This window comes from Dipteris shenzhenensis, chromosome 12 (genome assembly GCF_047967505.1).
Source record: "Dipteris shenzhenensis isolate YYH24624 ecotype China chromosome 12, Dip_SZ_1.0, whole genome shotgun sequence".
Taxonomy (NCBI): domain Eukaryota; kingdom Viridiplantae; phylum Streptophyta; class Polypodiopsida; order Gleicheniales; family Dipteridaceae; genus Dipteris; species Dipteris shenzhenensis.
The window spans coordinates 40,281,395-40,303,301 of record NC_141607.1 but is presented as its reverse complement, the minus strand read 5'-3'; the positions used below and the strand labels follow the sequence as shown (position 1 = coordinate 40,303,301).

Sequence of the window (21,907 nt, the reverse complement as noted above, 5' to 3'; positions counted from 1 at the left end):
TGGTGTACACACAGCTATGTTCTGGTTTATTTTTCTATCCTATACATGAGGTACCAAGCAGGTATCGTGACAGATGAGATGCTGGAAATTCCAAAGTCCCACTTCATTCTAGTGGGCCTTCTAGAAGCAATTGGCATTGCTTCCAGCATGGCAGCTGCAGGTACACTAATGTGTATGCCTTCACAATGATTTAAGAAATTTCCATGTGAATCTCTTTTGCTCCAGTTTTGAAGGGGACTAATGTTTTACTGATGTTTTTTTGGTCTTTATGATTGGATTTGAACAAGCAGCAGTTCTTCCTGGGGCATCAATTCCTGTTTTGCTGCAGGTGTTTATCATCTTTCGTTCTTTCAAATAAATTTCCTTGATTCAGCACACTGGATAGACACTTTTTAAAGGAGATTTAACATGAACTTTTGGACCAAAGTTCATGTTCTTGTATGCAATTCCAGTCATTGGTAGTTGGTTTATATCAGTTCACGCTGAAATCTTGGAATTAGTGTACCTACTTTTTAACCCTTGGAGATGGCAGTTTACAGCTGAAACCTTGGAATTGCTGTGCAGACTTTTCTAGTCTGGCAGCTCATTCTTTCTATCACTTTTTTGAAGAAGCGATATTCCTTCAATCAAATTGTGGGGTGCATTATGGTGCTTGTTGGGGTTGTGATTGCTCTTTCAAGGTAAGTCTATAGCTTTTTGAAATTCAATTTTTATATTTTTTGTTTGTCGTTTTGCAAGTGAAGCATTAAAGAGAATTACAATGCTTGGTGTCCTGTCAGTAACTGAGTTGTCCGCTGGGGTGGGTTTTTGAGTTTCATCTTTTTAATGTTTGAATGGAGGAAGCAATACTGAAGGATCCTAAACAATAAATAAGGGTGCAACTATTGGTCTTCACTCTATCGATTCTCCTTCTACTCCTAGTATCACCCTCTGCTGCCCCCTTTTCTCATGTCTTCTGCCTCTCATTCTCTTTCTTAAAAGATATTGGGTTGGTGGCATGGTGACATCAATATGGCTTGTAGTCATGTTTCTTCTTATTGCATTTGAAGCTCCAGCATGAGCCCACTATTTTCCTTTTCCATTTGTATAGGATTTTTAGAAGAGCATGCAAGCCTAGTGGGATCACAAAATCTTTACAAAAGCTCATGTAAGAGATGGTGGGGGTTAAACTTATGCTCCCCTACTGCCTATGTCATAATAGGATGTTGCTACTTGCTGAGGCTGCTTATACTGGAGAGAATGGCTTTTACTGCACTAGGTGAATTTGAAGGAAAAAGGTGACAATGAAGTATTGCGTCAGGTTTGGAGAGGGAGAGGAATATAAGTGGGAAGAGAGAGAGAGAGAGAGAGAGAGAGAGAGAGAGAGAGAGAGAGAAAGATATATTAACGTCTTCAGAAGCCCTCGCGGGACTATGAGACAAAGCGCACACATTAACAAAGGGTAAACACCAACATCAGTTATAGATTGAGAGTCTCTTGGAAGTGCATATACCACTACCAAAGTTACTATAGATAAGCTACATTGTACTAAGTAAGATAATCGGCCTATATTACATTAGTTTAAGATTGAGAGTCCTTGGGTTTGGATTTAAAATCTTTGATAAGTGCTTTTCCTTCTTTGTAGACAGCCCACTTTCCTTCTTTGCGAGCGTCCTTCACTTTGTTCAATTCTGTAGACTTCATCTTGAGCTGAGTCGGGGTAAGCTTCTCTGATATCCATACCTTGGTACCTCTAAACTTATTTGTTTGCATTAGAATCTTGGTTCTTGCCTTGCTGTCATTGAGCACCACTTTAGCTTGTATCCCAACAGGAGCCACAATGGTTATGTGCTTTAAATCCCAGGGGTTGCTACTATGATACTATCCCTTTCAATCTGAGGAGTTGCTACTATGATACTATCAATTTTTCTGCCAGGCTCCCTTCATGCCAATAGTCCTCCGATAGGTAGACATCGATCATTTGCAGCCCTTTTTCCCTGCTCTTGTACCTCTCCATATACTTAACTTTTGTGAGATTTTGTCGTCCATTGTTGCTGAAATTTCCTACTTGACCTGATTTGGTAACCATGTCCTGAACTTTGGTTACCGGCTGTGGTGCAGGCGTTGCTTACCTGTGTATCTGTAGTACTTCCTGTATGATTTCTTGCTTGCCATTGTTATCCATCTCCTTTACTTTCTTCCCGAGAGCTGCAACCATAAGTCTGAGCTCCTTTACTTCCTGTTGTTGAAAGTATATCTGCTCCTATGGGTCTAAGCTAAATCCTCCACTTGTAGTGCAGTGTGTATGGACTGGGTGTTGCTGCAATGTCGGAGTAGGAGGGTTTATTGATAGGGGTTGTAACAAATGTTTTCACCTTTAGGAGCTCCATCCAGACTGAGCCTTAGCATGGGAACCATGTCTAGTTCTAGACTGTCATTACACAGTTTGATGACCGTCATTGTCATGTTCTGTTTTTGGTTCCATTCCAGTAGTCACTCACCTTTCCTCCATCGGGGGGTGTTAGGAAATGGAATCAAGATGAGTCAGTTTGGTGTGTTCTAGTGAGTTCTAGTGTGAGTTTTAGTCTAGTGTGTCCTATGGATGCCATGTGTCACATTGGGAGTTATCCCATATGCATTGGTGTTCATATTTGTTTGTGTGTTCTATATAAGAGCGGTACTTGTCTAGTGTCAAATCAATGAATTATCAAGCCTACAAGCTCTTTGGTCTATATGTGAGTACTTTCATTTTGTTCATTGCTCTTGCTATTTCATTTCCATTTCATTATGTCTCTCTTTGAGTATCATTATCTCTCTCCCTAGCCTACCCTCTCTCTCTCCCTCTCCACCATGCACCTTCACTTTTTTTCTGTTAGAGGCATTCCCCTGTGCATAGCAGCTCTTCCTCAACCAGAAACACATAATCCTTGTCATCCTCGACAGTATGTACCTGCTCATAAGATGGTTGAATATCATCTGATGTTGTGGCAACATTTGCCTTGCCTTTCTTGAGTGAATCAACATGCTTTTTCTGACATTGAGAAGGGATATGACCGGGCAGCCCACAATAATGACAATTACCTTCAAAAGATTTTGTATCAGAAGAAGCCTTGGATGGCTTTGAGGCATTTCCCTCCTTTGGCTGCCATTTATCAGGCACCTTTTGTGGCTGTTGTTGTGAAGCCTTGGCTGTCTTGTGATACATTTTTTTCCCCTTTCCTCGTCTTGGACAGCATAAGCCTGTTCAGAAGCATATGACCCTCTCGCAAAGTTGTGCATTCGCTGCTCTTCTTGCAATAACATCCCTACCACCACATCATCAAAGGATATAGGTGCAACACGCAGTGTAATATGCAGCGAGGGAGCAAGACTATTCAGTATGACTGAAATCATCTTCTTATCCCCAATGCTCTCATTAATAGCTGCAAATTGATTACACAGATCAGTCAGTTTAGTTATGTGATAAAAATAGACTGATTATCCCGCATTTTCAGCTCCTTGATTTGAGTTTCTAATGCCAACAATCTGGCCTGATTGTTGACATTGTACATACAGTCTAATTTATCACATGCATCCTTTGCCAATTTGCAAGATTTGAGAGTATGCATCCCAAGTTTCTTGATGGAATTCACTATCACTGACATGGCTTGTCCATTGCACTTGTCAAATTTCTTCCTCTCCTTTGATGAGATAACAGAACTACAAGAGGACGAGTCTCCTCTCCCGTCACAATCTCCCACAAGCCTTTGCCAATTAAAATATACTTGGCCATGAATGCCCACATTGCATAGTTTGTACCATCCAGTTTGTTAGACTCTAAGAACTGAAATGAATTCTCATGTGACAAGAAAGACCTGCAAACAATCATACACCCAACTACTAGGCTTGAGATGCCTCTTGCCTGCTCTCGCTGCCTCTTCCCTCAGGTTCTTTCTTGACGCTGATCCTGGACCTGATCTAGTGCATCTACCATATGTAGGCTGAATATTTTCTCATGGCTATTTGAAGTGCCTTCAACTACCAATGGAATAAATCCTTCGAACACATCTTGTGTGCTTGTGTGCAACTATCTATCAAACTTAGTCATGCACTGATCAAAGTTTTATGTATCTCTACTGAGAAAAATCCTTCTTGTTCAGGGATTGTAGAGATGGTAAGCCTTGCTCTCATTGTTGTATCCAATTAATTGCCTTATCATGCAGCTTGCTTCTCGACTGACTTGGCATATGTGCATAGGCTACACAGCCAATCACCCTAAGGTGGTCCATCTTGGGTTCTCTGTTGTACCAAGCCTGAGGCCTTAGTGGGGTATGTGTTCAAAACATGTTCTGCACACATTAGTGCCTCCAACCAAAATCTATGTGGCAATCTGTTTCCTTTGATCATGCATGTGTCCATCTCCATTAGGGACCTATTCTTCCTCTCAGCAACACCATTTTTCTGAGGTGTATAAGGGGTTGTACACAACCGCCAGAACTCTCGCAGTAACGGCCTCCCAGCTGACCCCGCTTCCGCAAGCATGGGCAAGGCAAAGACTCAAAACCCTAGGCAGCCAGGACTCAGCCTCCTCTTCCCAAAGTTCCAGGGAGCGGGGTCATGTCGGTGAGTCCGTGAGCCTTCGCATGTGTAATTCTTTGAAGGCATCTAACACGTATTCCCCTCCCTGTATCTATTCTCAAAGTCTGCACTTTGCATCTAGATTCATTCTCAGCCATAGCAACAAATTGCTTGAAGCACTTAAAGGCATCAACTTTTTCTTTCAAAGGATACACCCATGCAAATTTGGAAAAATGATCTATGAAGGTAACAAAATATAGATGTTGTCCCAAAGATGGTGTCCTCATAGGACGACACGCATATATGAGCTGTGATTTTCTCTCAGCTAACAGATCCATCTCTAGGAAAGGCATGCCTGTGTGCATTTTTTCTTTCTAACAGATCCGCCGTCTCTAGGAAAGGCATGCCTGTGTGCATTTTTTCCTATATACACCCTTCAAGGCATGTCTAGGAGAAGTCTCCAAAGAAGGCATATCATGTACCATCCTATGTCTTTGCACAACTGCAAACTGCCATACTTCACATGGCCAAGTCTTGCATGCCATAATTCTACCTTTTTTGTTTTTGCAGGCAGTCATGGTTTTGCCACACATACATTAGGCAGATTGCTGTCATATTTGTCCAACTGGTACAAACCCTGATTCAAAGTGCTTATAGTGAGTATTTTGATATTCTTTTTCCTATCCTTGACAATGCAGTTATGATCTTAAAGAATGATAGACAAACCTCTTTCCCACAAGAGGACACAGAAAGTAAATTCTTATTTATCCCTGGCACATACAGGACATCTGGATGGCATAAATCAATCCCATAATTGAGCAAAATTTTCAATTCCTTTCACGGGATATGAAGAATGTGAATTTGAGGCATCACTCACACTGAGTGAGGCAACCTCATGCTTGGCATCACACTTGGCATCATAACTGTAGGCCAAAAAATACTAATCTTTTGTAAAAGGGTTTGCTGAAGCACTACCCTTGTTTGCATCTAGTGCATTTGAGTTTGAAATTGTCATTCTAGCTTCCCTCTTTTTCCTTTCTTTCTCCAAACCTTTTCTTGCATTCATTGATATGATGTGGATGCTTCTTGAAATAATGAAATTTATTCCACCAAAAACCAAGGTAGCTGATAAAAAACGGTATGGAGCGACAACTTTTTCACGACAAAATTCAACTTCTTTGCGACAAAAGTTATCCCCAAGGACACATGACGTGAGGGGAGGTATGTGGGAGCAAGGGCAGCCTGCTCTGATAGCAAATGTGAGAGTTTGGAGATGGAGGGAATTAAAAAATGTGGAGCTGAGCTGAATTGAAGTTTCAAGTATGAGATACAAGAGGGATATCAACATGATAAAACCCTAAAATCCTAAGGCAATCCTAGGGTGAGTTAAAACTCATTGAACTACTAACTCAACCTTTAACTGTTGTTAGAGGGAACAACTTTGGAGGAAAAAGTTTCCCTAACGGTGCTAACTCTGATACATTGACCACTGGCTTAAATATAACAATAATTTCCAACAACCATGATAAGAGGTATTGCCCTCAGTTGTATCGACCAATTAATGTAGCCATCATAGCCTCCCTTCCCTCAAGACCTACTATAGCTCCAAGTACAAGTCTCAATAGCCCTAACGGTAGAAAAATTTCAAAAGAAGGGATGTCCTCCAAGAGAACCAATCAAAGAGGTTTTCATGTGTTGTGGACGAGTAGAAGGATGCAAGGTACTTTTATTTATGATGGTAGTTTAAATGATTTTCTCAAGGACCATGTGGTTGCCAAGCTCCATCTCCCCATAGATTTGCCTAACGAAAGCGCTCAAACTCATAGTGTATTGAGCATGTTCAATAACCAACTCTATTGCAATGGCACATGAAAAGGAGCAAACCTTTGTTATCAAATAAATTAGGCCCTTCAAACACCATCTTAGGTGCGCCAAGAGATAGTCATTGGTGAGACAATACCACTATATTATATTATTTAGAAGGAAAGTGTTGGGTGCTTCTAATGGTGTCTGAGCATACCCATGAGAAGATAGTAGCTGGTCTATCGATGACCCTACACAAGGCTCCACTTATTGGGAATGGCATGATTTTATACATGCCAAGCTAGCGAGGGGTCAGGATATGGGGGCACAAATGAGAAAAGGCTGATACATTGAGTCATTTAGTTAGTTGTATCCAGGCCTTAGATACAATACCTGTTGGAGTGAGTTATCATTAGCGCCCACCAGTAGGTCTAGACTAGTGCAAAAGCAATGCTTACACTTAGATATGACAGAGACTAGCACTAAAGAGGTGGTCATAAAAAAGTCTCTCTCTCTCTCTCTCTCTCTGTGCCTCATCCATCCTGATGTCCTACTACTGCTGATGATGATGATGATGGTTATGATGATGTCGAGATGATGTTGAGATTGATATATATCTAGTCGAGATATGACTATGTTGTACTTAGGTTTAGTACTGTCATTTTGCATTTTCTGCATTCTGCATTGGTATGGATGCTCGTTTAGTAGCTCCACTACCACAGCTCATTGTATCAAGTTTTTCACAATCTCATAGACCCATTGGTCTTTCGAAGACTTTAATAAACTTTCTTTCTTTCTTTCTTTCTCTCTCTCTCTCTGGTAATACTTAATATTACTGTGTGGGAACCTCAAAATGAGGTAAAAACCCACCATGAAGCACAAAAAAGAAAAATGCAAAAGCAACATCTCTCTCTCTCTCTCTCTCTCTCACTCACACACACACACACACACACACACACACACACACACTTTTAGTGAAAATTGAGTTACTTTACATTACAAAATCATCATCCTAGAATAGGACGATGAGAAATACATCAAGAGAAAACCTCAATATAAGACAGATATACATCATGATCTATGCACTTGGTCTGCAAGCAATCATACCAAGATTGCTGCAGAGAGCGCCTAAAGAAAGTAAAAATATTAAAAGTGGGATCACCAAAGGCTCTATGATTTCTATTCTTCCACAGAGTCCAGAGTGCCCAGTAGCGAACCCAAACAAAAAAGAAATCAAACTCTTTTGTAGCTGGGTGTATCCCAAAGATCCTGAAAAACTTTCCAAAGACAGCATTTGGAAATTTGGCATGTAAATGATGTCCAAGGAAAGTGAGAAAATATTGAGTGGAGGAGCAATGTCAAAGGAGATGTGGCATAGACTCCCGTGGAGCTAAGCATTTTGCAACAAACAGCCGGAGCAATATGTCTGTGTGCCAATAGTTTTCTAGATAGAAAAACTCGCAACAGTACTCACCACAAGAAAACTTTTTGTCTGAGTGGCATTTTAGAATGCCAAATCTGTTTCAATCTTTTGCACCACCACTCTGCCTTGCGTGTCATTCGCCAAAGCTGATTGAGCTTGCGAGAAACCGATGGTGGGGGTAAAAGGACCTTATATTATGAAGAGACAGTAATATATGACAGCCATCAAGGTTTCAAGAATGATCCTGGAGAAGTAATAATCCAATCATGATGATGTTCTTGAAGCTCCAATGGTGGAATGAGCTGAAAAGGCTGAAGCATAGCTGTAACTTTCTGCCAAATAGATTTGTAATGCATACCAAGGTCAAATTTTGCAGCAGCCAATGGAATGTGTGTGTGTGCGTGCATGTGTGTGGTGTGTGGCTCCATATACATGTGAATCATATGTATGCTGCTGGTAAAATCTGTGAATTTTGTATGTGAGAGTGTCTGTTCGTTTAATAATTCTATCATCTAATGAAAATTTTCTTGCATTATTGTAATATGCAGTACTGGGAGTGGATTGGCCTTTTCTACAGATCGAACCGGCCTTTTCTGGCCAGGTTTGATGATTTTGTCATCTGCTTTTCAAGCTAGTGCCACGATTATCAAGGTAATTGCATTTTGATCACACTTGGGTTATGGAATAAATGTTGAATCGTTAGGTGATGGACCTCAAAAAGTGTGTGAAATGTTTTGATGAAAATGGAGATCTACTAAAACTTTCATCTCACTCTTTATCTAATATAGAAGATGTTGAATTATATGTAATCGCATCTCTAGCCTTTCTTCTCTCTTGGTTGGATACAATTACAGACATTATAATTAGGTTTACTGGATGTTGCAGGAGTTTGTCTTTCAAGATGCTTCAAAGCGGTTGAAGGTTGGTTTCCCACCATTTTTACCAACAAAGCCTGTCTTTTATTTGGTACTTTTTGTACTTATTAAGTCGAAATAAATTAGTTATCATGCTTATCAAGCCAAAATATAGTAGATGAGGGATGTAACGATCATGTTAAATGGATGGGGGCCTTTTTGAGCTTCACATCATGGGTCTCTGGCGAGATACAGATGGGGATGTCTTGGATTTTTATTTGCACTCTGGAGACAAATTATCTATGTCCATGAAGGAGGATATCCTTGTGGATGCATGCTCTGAGGTGGTTAGGATTGTGCAGCACATGGAGCAGTAGTTTTTGGCTTTTTGGCTGGTATTTAGACCTCCATTTAGAGGAAATCCCTGTGGGCTCCTGCATACTTAATAGGAGTCTTTTTCACGAAAAAAACAAAAGAATTACAGTAGGTGAGAAATAATACTAGATGTAAAACTCAGGTAGGGTTAAAATTCACCAGAAACAATAGAATATCAAACTGAAATGGCCGCTTTTGAACATGTGAAGTCCATTTCGTATCTAAAGTGCATGGCCTAAGGGAGGAGACAAGTCTGTGTTGTTCAAAAAAGGAAACAAAGGAGACGATAACTAATGCTGACATTGAACGAGAGATGTCTTTGTGAAGTGAAGTCTGTGCATAACAACTTGGAGCTCTCCAATTTTCTGCGTGACAGCTGGGATAAAATCAGGTTATTATGAAGGCAATTGAAGATGCTTTGAAGAAGTTGGTGGCACCAAAGTGTCCCTCTCGATGGAACTCATCAGATGCATAAAATAATGTATAAAGTTAAATGTTGAGAAATTAGATGCAAGGGCTTGCGGAACTCAAATACATGATTACCAGGAATTGGTAAAGCCTTGCCAAGCAGGGATGGATGCATGATATAAATACTTGATAAAAACATGCAATGAGAAAGAGGTGACCGTCGCATGAGATGCAGAAGAATTAGAAAAGCCAGATTGAAATATTATCTTTTCGCAATAAGTATTTAAAACTAACACCAAAAAAAGAATCAGAAATTGCTATTCATTTGTCCTCTCTAAAGTTGCAGCACCAAAATTAATAAGAATGTATCCCTAATATGGAATTTACTCTCTCTATAAACAGCCCGTTTTCCCTTTGCCCTAGCCCCATCACTTTGCTTCATGCCTTCTTTTTGGTGCTAGAATGCATTCTTGGTTGAATCTTTGCCCATGAAAATTTGAGTCCCTTTTAACATGACCCTTTTAACATGAAAATTCGACGTTTCCTAAGGGCTTCACAACTGCTCCCATTGCTATTGGAAATGGAGAGAGAGAGTTTTCCCTTTGTCTGTTTCCCCCAACCACCATGCCATTGGTTGTGTTTTCCAGAATGGAAGAAATGAAGATGCTAGTGGTCTCCTCACATCAGAAGCCTTCAGCAGCACCCAGGTGCAGCAGAGATTTTTCCTGCAAGACAAGACTCACACGCTCAAGGGGATCCACGTAGTAGTGTGGAATTTCAGTGACCCTATCATTAAATCGAATGCCTTTGATACCTATACAGGATAGAGTTGTCACTCTCACAGGCCTTGTATGCCATGCTTTGCAAATTTCCATGGATGGCATCAAAGCTGAGGGATCTAATCACTACTATATCATGCATCATACAATCTTCCTATTGGATTCTTCCTTTCAAGAGAAAACAATGCTTGATGGGGGAGATGTAAGTCCAAATTCTTGACATTGTTGAGGACTCAACCATGCTATGTTATGGACACTTGTATTGACTGGTCATAGGTAAATGTTAGACGTCCCTAGCTACAGCACATCACTTTTGCAATTGGAGGCTGTATATGGTTTATATATCTACAACCGGATGGAGAGATTGCCATTGCTGAAGTGTTTACCTGTGTCCCACAGAAAGGAGAGTATAACCTCATTGGGTTTCTTCCCTCTGCCTCATACATTTCAAACTTCCATATTTTATAACCTTAATCTCAAGTAACAATAATATACTTACCACTCACTAGCATATACACCATGAAACCACTCTAACATTTAGTATAACAGGAAAATCCAGGTAAGCCAAAGGGAAAACCCTTGACAGAGTTCCAACTGGGTGGAAGTATCGATCGGTGCCAGCCTTATTACAATTAATGAACTAGGCCAAATGGAACTGGCTGACTAGGCAAAGTCTGGTCAAGTAGAGTGAATGGGTGGCCAAATGGACAAGCAGCCCAATTGTCTCACAAGCCTAGCTGACTGGCCACTTGTTCTATGAATTGAGAAGGTCTACAATCAGCTCATCAGCTGTGCCTTGGGCGCAGGTCCTCAGAAACCTCAGGCAAACTCCAGATGTAGCATTGGCATAGTAAGTTCTCTTACATGGATATGGCTTCTCGAGCTAAAGGAAGAGCCATATCTCGAGTCAAGCATGCACAGGAGGGAAACTGGGGTTTTCTTATGACAGGTAGAACTCCATTGTTGCTAAGCTAGTGATGCATTGGTAGATCACATTGTGTATTGAATTTATGGTGCAATTAATACACATTACATACACTCATCGTTTTTTGACAGTGCAGAAAACATTCAATGCTTAATAAAGCCTTGTTAAATGAGAACTTTCTCAATGCAATGCATTTGGAAGGTGCAAGAGGAAGTGGTTTCAGTCTTTTTGTCTTATAGCTAGTAGCACATTTTAATTTTTTTCTATCAAAACAGTTATTATATCCTCACCCCCTTCCTGTCTGCTTCCCTCTTTCTTTTCTCATGTTTCCTTCGTCAGTTGCTTTCATGCTTCACTGCCTTTTCTGAGACGGAATCTGCGATCCTGTGATCATATATCTAATAAATGTCTTTGTATGATAAGTTTTATCATCGCTTTGCCTCTGGTCACTTTTTCATATTGTCAATTTCATATTTTAACTTGATGATTACTTCTGGATTTTGTGTCTCCTCCACGACCATTTTCTGAGAAGGATCTCCCCATCATATGAGGTGGATTCATATAGTTATTTTTCCTCCCCTTCCTTCCTTTTTACCCTATATTTTTGAAACCTGTTGATGGATAATGGATATATCATCTAATCTAGGAATTTCTTTCGATATTTTCCAGGGTGGGTCAGTTGACATATTTGTTGTGAACTCCTTTGGATCAGGCTTCCAGGTATTATGTGATAAAAGGACATGCCTTAATTTCTTGTAGATATTGAGCCCCCTTTTTTGTTTTACAAGGAAATCATCGTTTGTTACTGAATTGTGCACAATAAGATACTGTATCTTATGATGTCGTGGATTCCACCTAGTGCACAGTGTGCTGCTAGACTGTGTACGAATAGATCTGTTTCCCTGCATAATTGGGCTCTTTCCTGTGTTTTGCAGGTTCTCTTTGTTTTGTTAATGCTTCCTCTTTTGTCTCAATTACGTGGAATTCCACTCAGACAGCTGCCAGGCTATATGAGAGATGGAGCTGGTTGCTTGTTTAATATTGGCTCTATGAGCACAGGTGTCTTCTGCCATCTGTTTTCTCTTCCATTTCTTGTCTGCAGCTGGCTCTGTTGTATTGTTACTGTGAGATTTTTTAAACAATGAAGGTTGAGTGCAGATAGTATTGCATGTCCCTAAATCTTGGACTGAGAAATATGAATGGGTAAAGTTTTTTGCCGTCGTCTAATGTATATATTTTCTGCTTCCTCCTGGTTGAAAGAAGGTTGACGTGAATGAGGCCACTCTCTTGTACTTTGTTTAAGTTTAAGATTTGAGCTTGTTTCAGCTAATGTGAGAAAGTTCTGACATTGCAGATTGTACTGGGGCCACCCTGCTGACATTTGTCTATGTAGTGGTGAACTTGGGCTTCAACATCTCCGTTCTTTCACTCTTGAAAATGTCATCTGCTGTTGTATCTTCACTGTGTACCACCCTTGCAGGTATATAAGCTCTCATTCATTGAAACAAGCATTCTGAAATTGTGTTATAGATCCCAATGTATATACAGATTAATTCCGAAGTACATATTCTGTTCCCCAATTGGAGGGAAAGTCATTGCATCTTTGATCTAGTTAATCCTAAGTTACATGATCGATTCAGTTGTGAAGCATGGGGTGTGAAGCTCTAGAAATGACAAAGGGTGCCGATGTAGAGGCTTTGATGATCATGCCTGTGAAGATCACGCAGCAGTTCATGCCATGAGAAGAGACTATTGGCGAGTCAACGGCAGGTTATTGAATCGATTAGAGATGAGCGGGCTGCTGATGCCCCTTTAAAGGGATTCAGTTTGGCGCACCAAGGCTTTGCTGCAAGGCATATATTATACAGGCATGCATACTTCAATAAGTATTTGGGATGAATCAATGAAGGGTGCAGGGCAATTCTGTCTAGGCTGAATGTGCATGAGAGCTTTGTTCAAGGCATACAAATGCCTGTGTTGTTGCAACTTGAGGTATATCAATCTAAGTTGGTAAAATGGTGCAGGCTACCTCCATCCATCCTGCATGTGTAAGAGGGATGGGCATCTTGAAGTAGGGTCGTCCACCATTAATTTTCTTGTAAGGCCTTTTGGGTTGTGAGCTCAGTCCCAAAATGGCCACAGTGCAACTCCCTGGTGTGCCTCTTCAATTACAATGTCCGCTCCATCTCCTTTTAACTCCTTTGGCTCCTTGTCTATATAATTGTCCTCACCAATGATGTTGTAGCTACAAGCCCTTATGGCTATTTGCCTCCTATGGTCTTGAGGCATATCCTGGAAGATGTGAGGCACTAAAGCAATTTCTTGTATTTCTGTTCAGAATTTCAGCTATTACTCCCGTGATTGGTTGCTTGGTAGGTAGCCCATGATGAACAGTCTGTCCCTGAATGGGACGTCCCTAGATTATGTATTATCTGAAAGTTGAATTCATGTAACAAAAGCATCCATGGCACAAATTTGCATCGTATGATTTTAATTAGATATAGCCATGCTTGGTGATCTATATAAAACAAAGGGATTACCAAGCAAGGACTGCCTAAAATTTTGCACACTATACACCATACCCAAAGCTTCTCATTCAGTGGTGCTGTAATAGAATAAGTGAAGCTAAAATTCAATTGGTATAGTACATAAGATAATCCATGTGTCCTTCTCGCTGAGCCAAGATGAACTCAATGGCATAACCAGAGGTATCCACATGCACATGAAAAATAACATCCCAGCTTGGTTATTGCTGAATGGGTGTAGTCGTTGCTCTTTTAGTTATATGATTGCAGCTGCACAAATGTTGGTGCAAAAAAAATGAGGTGTCTTTAAAGTAAGCCTATAGAGGGACTCATCTACTCAGGTGAAATCTCTAATGAACCGCCAATAGGAAAGTTTATGAACTAGATGAACGACTGCAGTTGGTACAAGTTCGTAGGCTCAAGCATCCTTGCAATAGGCTCCATTTTTTACTTCTTGGTTTCTTGGAGACATGATTGGTTAGCAGAATTCGAAAAGAGATTTATTTCGTGGCATTTGTGAAGACTTTGCATCAACATATGAGCTTTTTAGATTGAGTGGATGCAAAAATCGTCCAAGTCAACTAGGAACTCAGTCAAGTATTTCAGAAGATATCCGCCATAAACTCAGTGAAGTATTCCAAAAAGTATCCACCATGGGCCATTGAAAAGTAAATGGCACATTCCAGAGTTCAAATGGCATTACTTTATAGGCATGATCTTCCCATTCAGTGATGAAGGTGTTTTCTGTGCGCCTTCTTTAGCGATATAGTGATTATAACCGATCTCTATCCATGAAGGAATACATCTCATGTCTTGCCACTTGATCTGATATATCATCTGTGAAAGTATCGAGGATGGATTGGTTGAATTTTCAAAAATCACACTCACGTAGAGCTTGCCATTCTTTATAGGTACAACCACGATCAACAACTACCAATCGCTTCCGTTGATAGCATAGATGAACCTGTTTCTAAGGAGCTAATCTAGTTCTTCTTTTACCTGCTTGGTGTAGTTAGGATTCATACTATACCTTTGTTGCCTCACTTGTTTGACATTAGGTACTTATGGATGCGATGTTGGCTAGTCTCAAGAGAGAACTTCTCAAAGATTTCTGTAATTCCAAGCAAAGATGTCCTTGTACTTGGCGAACAGAGCTCGTACTTGGTGCAAGAGCAATGGCTCTAGTGCTTGATTAACTTGGATTTTGTGAGGTTCTTCCTCGCTCTTACAATGGCTCAAAGATCAAATCCTTGGCTCTTATTTGGTGCAACAGTGCTCTCTTTGGCCTCTCGTTGATCTTGACAAAACGATTGGTACTCTTTTTGCTTGGCAAAATTTTCAGATCATTGAGCTTCCTTCAGCTGGGCTGGAACTTGAAATAAGCGTATCCCACCCAAGGGGATGATATTCATGTCCATGAGGCAAGTTTCCACATGTTTTCAGTCCGAATCGTCATCAGCTCGGTTCTCTAATCGTGTAGGACCTTGGCCTTCTTCAACCACGGCTTGCTAAGCAAAAGGGGGTAAGCATTCTCTTCCTTGGCTATTACGATGAGACTGATGGTATAATACAATCCTTCAATACTGAGGCATATGTTTTCGAGAATTCCTTGGGTCACTAGACATTGTTCTGCCATCCTCACTCGGAATGAGGAAAGTTTTGGCTGCTTCAGTATTAGTCTCTTTGGTCTTCCGAGAATATGTGCACTCCTAAATCTCCATCTACAATAATGCGTTGGATAGTAGTAATATTAACCTTAATTGAGATAACTGGTATAACGTTGTCGACAATGGGTGTTTGTGTAATAGGCATGGTTGCCAAGCTATTGGCTGCATTGGCTTTTGAACTTATTTGACAATGAATTTTTGGCAATACAGGGCAAATCTGTAATAGCTGCCCAATACTCAGCCTATCTTTTATGCCTTTAAAGACTTCCCAAGATTTTGTAGCCATTGCATTATTACTTTTTTCTTCATCATCCTCAGGCTCACCAAAACTAGGCGGTTGCTCGTGCACATGTGCTATAGGCAATGTCTACACATTTAAACCCTGGAACCACTTCGTCCAAGCATGATACTTATCTTAGGAGCCTTACTATTTTCTTGGATATCCGTCCAAACAAAAATTTTAAAGAACCTTTGTGTGTTCCAAGGAATTCAAGTGGAATGGAGGGTGGACATGATCATATTTTAGAGCATTTCTTGAAGTGGGGCTGTGAAAATAGCATCCATATTTTCCTTAACTAGTATTGGTTTGGTGCATTTTTCTTCCCAATCAGCAGGTGACTCGTGTGGCAACGACTTTGTCATCAAGGATGTCATGCATGTTGCATGAATTGAAATCACCTCTCATTTGCCTACAGCTCCCATGAAGCAGCAAGGAAAGCCAACAATCATATGTCCGGTGGCAAAGAATCAAGAGGGAAATCATGACCCATCATGAGACTAGCGCATTTCATGTTTGTAGAGACATGAGACATCCGCTTTCCAACTTATGGCATGCAATGAGGAGATGAACTTATGATCCGTTGTAGCATTTTGGTGCATGGAAGTTGTTGCAGTTCTAGAGATGCTCGTTGCATTGCATGTCACCATGATTTTAGTCCACACATAGAATAGAGGGAGGCTCACACCACATGTGCCTAACATTGATTGTGACAGTAAATGATCTAGCGATGGGGGAAGATGCATAAAGGCTTAGTTATGAATGATGCCCCTTTTGGAGATAAAATTGAGTGGAGAAGCCATGTTCATTTAACATAATCTCATATCAACATGGTACATAGTGGAAATATGATGCATGATTTTGAGGATCTATTCCTTAATCAAACAGAAATAAAAGGATTAATCCTGCAAGAACCATCTCCTTGCCTTCAGACATCAAGAACTTATAAGAAATAGTACTGATTGTGACATTAGATAGTCTCGTAGCTTTTATGAGTTCTTGTACTAGGGATGTTTATGAGCAGGCTAGTCGATTTCTTTTACTTGAATCAGGTATAAGTTCCTTACAAGCCTCTGATAGCTGGCTTCTGAGTTATTTCGGTCTCTCGTGTAGGGGTCATCTGAGGAGACACTAGTGCCAGATAATGAATGACCATTAGGGTTTTCAGGCTTGGTCATTGAGGATACTAAATATGCAAAAAAAGGGGGAGAGAATGTTAGAGCCTTTGAATCTACTAGAGAGACCTAGTGGGCTAAGACTAATATGAAAGGCTAATGAGGCCCAAGGACGTACCTAATTTCCGTCCAAGGAACAAGTTAGCTCAAGGGACCCCGACTCTTAATCAATGTTAAGGCACCACACACAAGCAATGGGAGTGCATTAATGTCATAGAGTTACGTCTAGGGCTGAGCATCTAGTCTAGCCAGAAACGGATAGAAAGGAAACAATTATTTCGCAGCAAGCTGTCTTAAAGAAGGTGGCATGGGCATAGGGGAGACACTTCCAGCTCTATCAAATAACAAGGGGACGTACAAAGAAGGTACGTGATTGATATATTGATAAGCAGGTGTGTTCTGCAATATTATGAATGATATAATTTTCTGGAAAATTCTCTCTCACTCTTCACGATTTGTCATCTCTGTCTTCCTCTTGACATTCCTTGCAACTCCTTGTACAAAGTATCTTATCTCCTTCAACCTATATATAAGCTATTTATTTGAGTGTGTTGAATTGCATTCATGTGACTTAACTTCTTTAAACATGTGGATCTGCATATGTGTTAATTCTGAGTCTGTCCTGCTTGAAGATATCAATTGTCTCATAAATATTACAACGCCATAAAATTGAATGTGGTGGGAATTACAATTGAGGCTTGATTGTATGATTGAGAAAGTAATACTACATTGCTTGAAAGAGACTTTATTTAAATTTGAAATGGTAGAGTTAGCTAGACAATGCTTTGCTGTGGACGTGTTTGCTTTACTGCCCTTGTATTTTGTGTTTAACCTGCTGTGGCTTTACATAACGGTTGATTTGGTATTTGTTGGTTTTATATCTGCAGTTCCTCTTGCAATTTATGTGTTCACTCTTCCGCTCCCATATGTTGGAGCTCCAGCTTCTCTCCCTCCACAGTTTTTGGTTGGCACAGGAGTTCTCTTAGGTGGTCTTGCTTTCTATAACTTTTCTGGTCAAGCCAAAATGTTTTTAAAGCAGGAATAAACCAAAAGTTTGAAATATATCATTGGCTTCCACCAGAACAAGATCATGGGATTGCAAAGAGGCAAGCAAATGCTCTGATCTAGAAGTAGATCACCCTTGATCTGGAAGAGCTGCAGTATTTTCGTGGGAAAATCACAAATGACATATAGAAATGCTGCTTAAATTTATTGCAGATGATCAGAGATATAAGTTTTTGTACTCTTGAAATTCTTTCTGTTGTAATTCCAATCCCAACCCTTTTGTTGGGAGCTTTGTTGAAGAAGCCCACTTCTATCTATTGCCTTCTCCAAACGAAAATAGTGTACATGTCAATAAATAATGTATAAATTTACACAATGCTGTTATGAAGAACTGCACCACTGCTGATCAGAGGATGTAATATGAAATGTCATTGTATCCTCTTGGGAGTATTAGTAGCAGAGCAGAGAGGATAGCTGTCAAAGGAAAATATTTGTATTGCTGAGTATTCTCAATGAAATTTGTTTAGAATCTTTGTAATTCACTGACAACTTGATAGAGCTGTATCTAACAGCATCTTGTTCATGAGCACTTGCGTGGGAGAAATGCTTCATGGCATTATGTTGGAAAAGATTTTCTGGTGCTGTAATTGTGTATTGGGGCTGGTTTGGAATATCTAGGAGGAATTAGTGAAGTTAATCAATGAGTGCTTATACGTGAAGGCAGATACCAGCGACTCCATTTCCTCTGCTCACTCCTCTGTGTTTCCAGTCTTTACTCATTGCCTTGCTCTCTAGAGGCTGGTCCCCTCACCCTTCACTACTCCTTCCCATCCCTGCTGCCTACCTAATCTTGTGTTTGTGACTGTCGTATTTCTGTGTGGTCACTTTGTGCTTGTGTAGTCACCTTGGTTAAACAAAATGTTCTGCCATCTGGAACCAAGGGATTATTTCAATATTTAATAAAATTGGTTGTGAAAAAGCAGCCCCGAAATTATTTTAAAGCGTAACTATGTTCTCATCCTATCATAAGTAGGCCTTCATTACATCAGTTTAAGGTTTAGAGCCTTTAGGCTTAGATTCTTTAATCATTGCTCCTCCTTCCCTATGGACCTACTTTCCTGGCTTCCTGGCTTCTTACTGCTCCTTGATATCATCAAAGATAAAATGCTGAAGTAATGTTCAAAAGTAAACATTTAGCATCTTGGAATCCAGCCCACTTACTATCAGTTACGACTTATTATTGCTTCTGTTATACTCAACTCCATGAGGCAATGTACCCTTCACATAAGGACTTTCTTAGTTGTTTTCCAATGGCACTCAGCCTTGAAGAATCTCCTTGGCTCTCATACCATGTCAGAGAATCTAAGCATGTCGTCGCAGCATTAGCTGTGAAACAATTTTAGACACTATGTGGATGGGCCTTGCTTGAAAGGTCATGCCCAAACCACAATACTCAGTGGGAAATGAATTGGCCACGAAATCACACTTAGATCTAGATCCTATTCAAAATGTGCACCAAAGCATATATTAGTTCCAAGATCAACTATTAATTTGTGACCAAATATTCTTTCCTGGAAGGTACGTTATAAGGTAGCAATGGCAAAGCTGAACATGGTCAGGCCCTGTAATGAATTGCCTATAAAGTTGATTGGGTATCCATTTCCCTCTCATGAGCTTGATTGATCTCCCTCAATCTCCACCCCAAGAGCATGTAAATGGAGGGGCATTGATCTAAGATATGAATGGGTTGTTGATGCAAGATTTTATAAGAGGCATGAAAAGCTTCCACAATAGCCAAACCACTTTTACACTGTAAAAGAGAATGATTAAGTGACACATTTTGTATGGAAAGATGTATGTCAGATTGTGGTGGGAAAACTCTTTGCTTTGCGTATTCATATGGAGTTGTGCCAAATTTACAATGTTGTGTCATGTATAAAGAAATGTTTCCCGGAGTCGTGAAGAAATTGGTAGTCTTCTTTAGAAAAGTTGATTGTGATGGTTGCTTTGAATTACCAGGCCCAAATGAAAAGCCAATTCGTGTCAAAATTTTGAAATGAGAAGCCTTGGATCAACGGAAAGAATACAATTATATTGGACGATAGCTTGTACAAGGTTGTAGCCAACCCCTTCATACACATGCTGTTCTTCCTAAGTTCAAAGATCAACTCCCACATTAGCTAGAAACATTCCTTGTGCCACGGGTGTCTTATTGGCTATGGAAAAGGCTAATCTCCACCAACCATAAGGAATTTGCCGCAAGGGATTTTTTAAAAGCACAAACTGAGGATGAGTGTTCATTAAATTATCCACCTCAGTTTATCACATGCCAAAGCAAAAGGGTAGTGGGAGTAAATCCCAAATGTGAACTTTCTATTATATGAATAATTGAACCCCACATGCAAAATTTTATATTTACATGCATATTTAATTTCTACATGTCATGTGTGTAAATCCCAAATGTAAAATGTTGTATTTATATGGATTTTTAAATCCAAATCGTTGCATTTCTAATGTATTAATAGCCTTTCTTACTATTACACTAGGGAGGTTGTTATATTAAACTTTATTTTTGAACACATATAATGCAAAGGAGAAATTGTCCATATGTTTGGTTAACAAAGAATGTCCAGACTAGTTTACTTGACATACAAGCTCTAAATTTTTCTCTCTTAAAGTTACCATAAAATCTTGGGCATCTCTCTAATGGTTCGGCTTGGATGCATTAGGATTGTAGACATTATTTTCACTCTTAAACCAATGCAAAGTCTTTTATTTAAATTTTTTAGTTTGAACATACATAATGCACAGTAGAAACTACCCACTATCCATATGTTAAATTAACAAAGAGCATCCACACATGTATACAAGTTCTTAAGTTTTAAATCTTAAACTAGAGGAATTTCGTTATATTAATAAAAACATGAAGTCATACTTGTTTACTCAAAAGGTTGGCCACCATCCAAAGTACTAAATTTATTGTTTTCTCATTCCTCACGTGACTATCTATAGACTTAGACTACTACAAAATGTCTTACACAATATTTGCTTAGGGGGGTTTCACACCCGTCTACAGGGTAGGTGAGGCCGCGTTCTTGTTGTTGGGTTCCCGCATGAGCCTTCATGAGAAGAGAGGGGGGAAATCGCAAAAAAAATGTTATGGCTAGCAACTATAAATAAAAATGTTAAGCCAGCTTTAGCAACGGCAAGGGCTAGCAAGAAAACTCGAGGAGGATAACACTTTTTTTTGGGAAAGTGGCTCTTCCCCGACAGACTTCGAATCTACTCCAAGGGAATGAACATCTTTCCGCTTCTTTTTCTTCCCCTCAATCCCAATCCTCTTTCGATTATTGCTGGCAGCATTTCGGGGAAGCGATCACAGATAGGATGATAAAGCTAGGCTTTGCACGCAGGAAGAAATAGGAAGCGGTTCCCCTGTCGATGGAGGATTCATGTTGCCGGAATTGAGTATTAGAAGGATCAGCTAGGCAAAGTGGTTCCCCTGTGTTCCCAAAGGAGGAGTAATTAAACCTCCATCTCGACCGGCCCCATTGAAAACCTAACCTTCTTGGTAAGCTTCTCCCGGAATGCAAAGCTTTTCCCTTGCCAGAGTATTTTTTCCCCTATTCGTGATGTTCGCCTTCTATTAAGGCATTCATACGTCAAGCCTTCACACATATCCGCCCAAGTTTTTGAAGATAAAATATATGCTCCACGACTATGTCATCAAAGCAAGTAGGCGCATTGGTAGGAGTTGAGGGCGGCAGGTTGGTGGGCCTAGGTTCACACCCCAGCGTTCTCTTGATTGGGTGCTAAGCGGTGAACGCATTCTTAGGCGCCTTAGGTAGGCCACCCGGGTTTTTTGCACCCGCCAGTAAATGTTTTGGAGCACAATGTCCACCTACATGTGAAACCTGTGTGTTTATTTGTTGGCTAGCGGTGATTTTTTGCATGGGAGTCCGGCTGCATGTGAAACACCCTTAAGCAACATTATTTTGAAAATGTATGCTAACAACTAGCATTGTCCTTATATCAGGAGGGAAGAGGAGGAGAGCTCATAGGAATTTGAGGGAAGAGTAGTGGAGAGATGGAGGTCAAGTGTGCGAGGAGAGAGTTTTTTTTGGCAACCCACTAATTTTTGGTCCACCTATTTCA

The 21,907-nt window shown here is 40.2% G+C and overlaps 1 protein-coding gene across 1 annotated transcript in view; it reads left to right on the top strand.

Moving 5' to 3' along the window:
- LOC147896215 (protein CLT2, chloroplastic-like) overlaps positions 1-18,275 on the top strand; it is a 28,553-nt gene extending 10,278 nt beyond the window's left edge. Inside the window, exons 2-10 of the mRNA XM_087382342.1 lie at positions 15-160; positions 291-328; positions 565-680; positions 8,311-8,413; positions 8,648-8,683; positions 11,773-11,823; positions 12,039-12,162; positions 12,458-12,583; positions 17,635-18,275. Of these exons, the coding sequence (XP_087238468.1) occupies positions 15-160; positions 291-328; positions 565-680; positions 8,311-8,413; positions 8,648-8,683; positions 11,773-11,823; positions 12,039-12,162; positions 12,458-12,583; positions 17,635-17,792 (898 nt within the window). The 3' untranslated portion in view covers positions 17,793-18,275. The remainder of the gene's footprint in view (positions 1-14; positions 161-290; positions 329-564; positions 681-8,310; positions 8,414-8,647; positions 8,684-11,772; positions 11,824-12,038; positions 12,163-12,457; positions 12,584-17,634) is intronic.
- Positions 18,276-21,907: the final 3,632 nt, after the last annotated feature.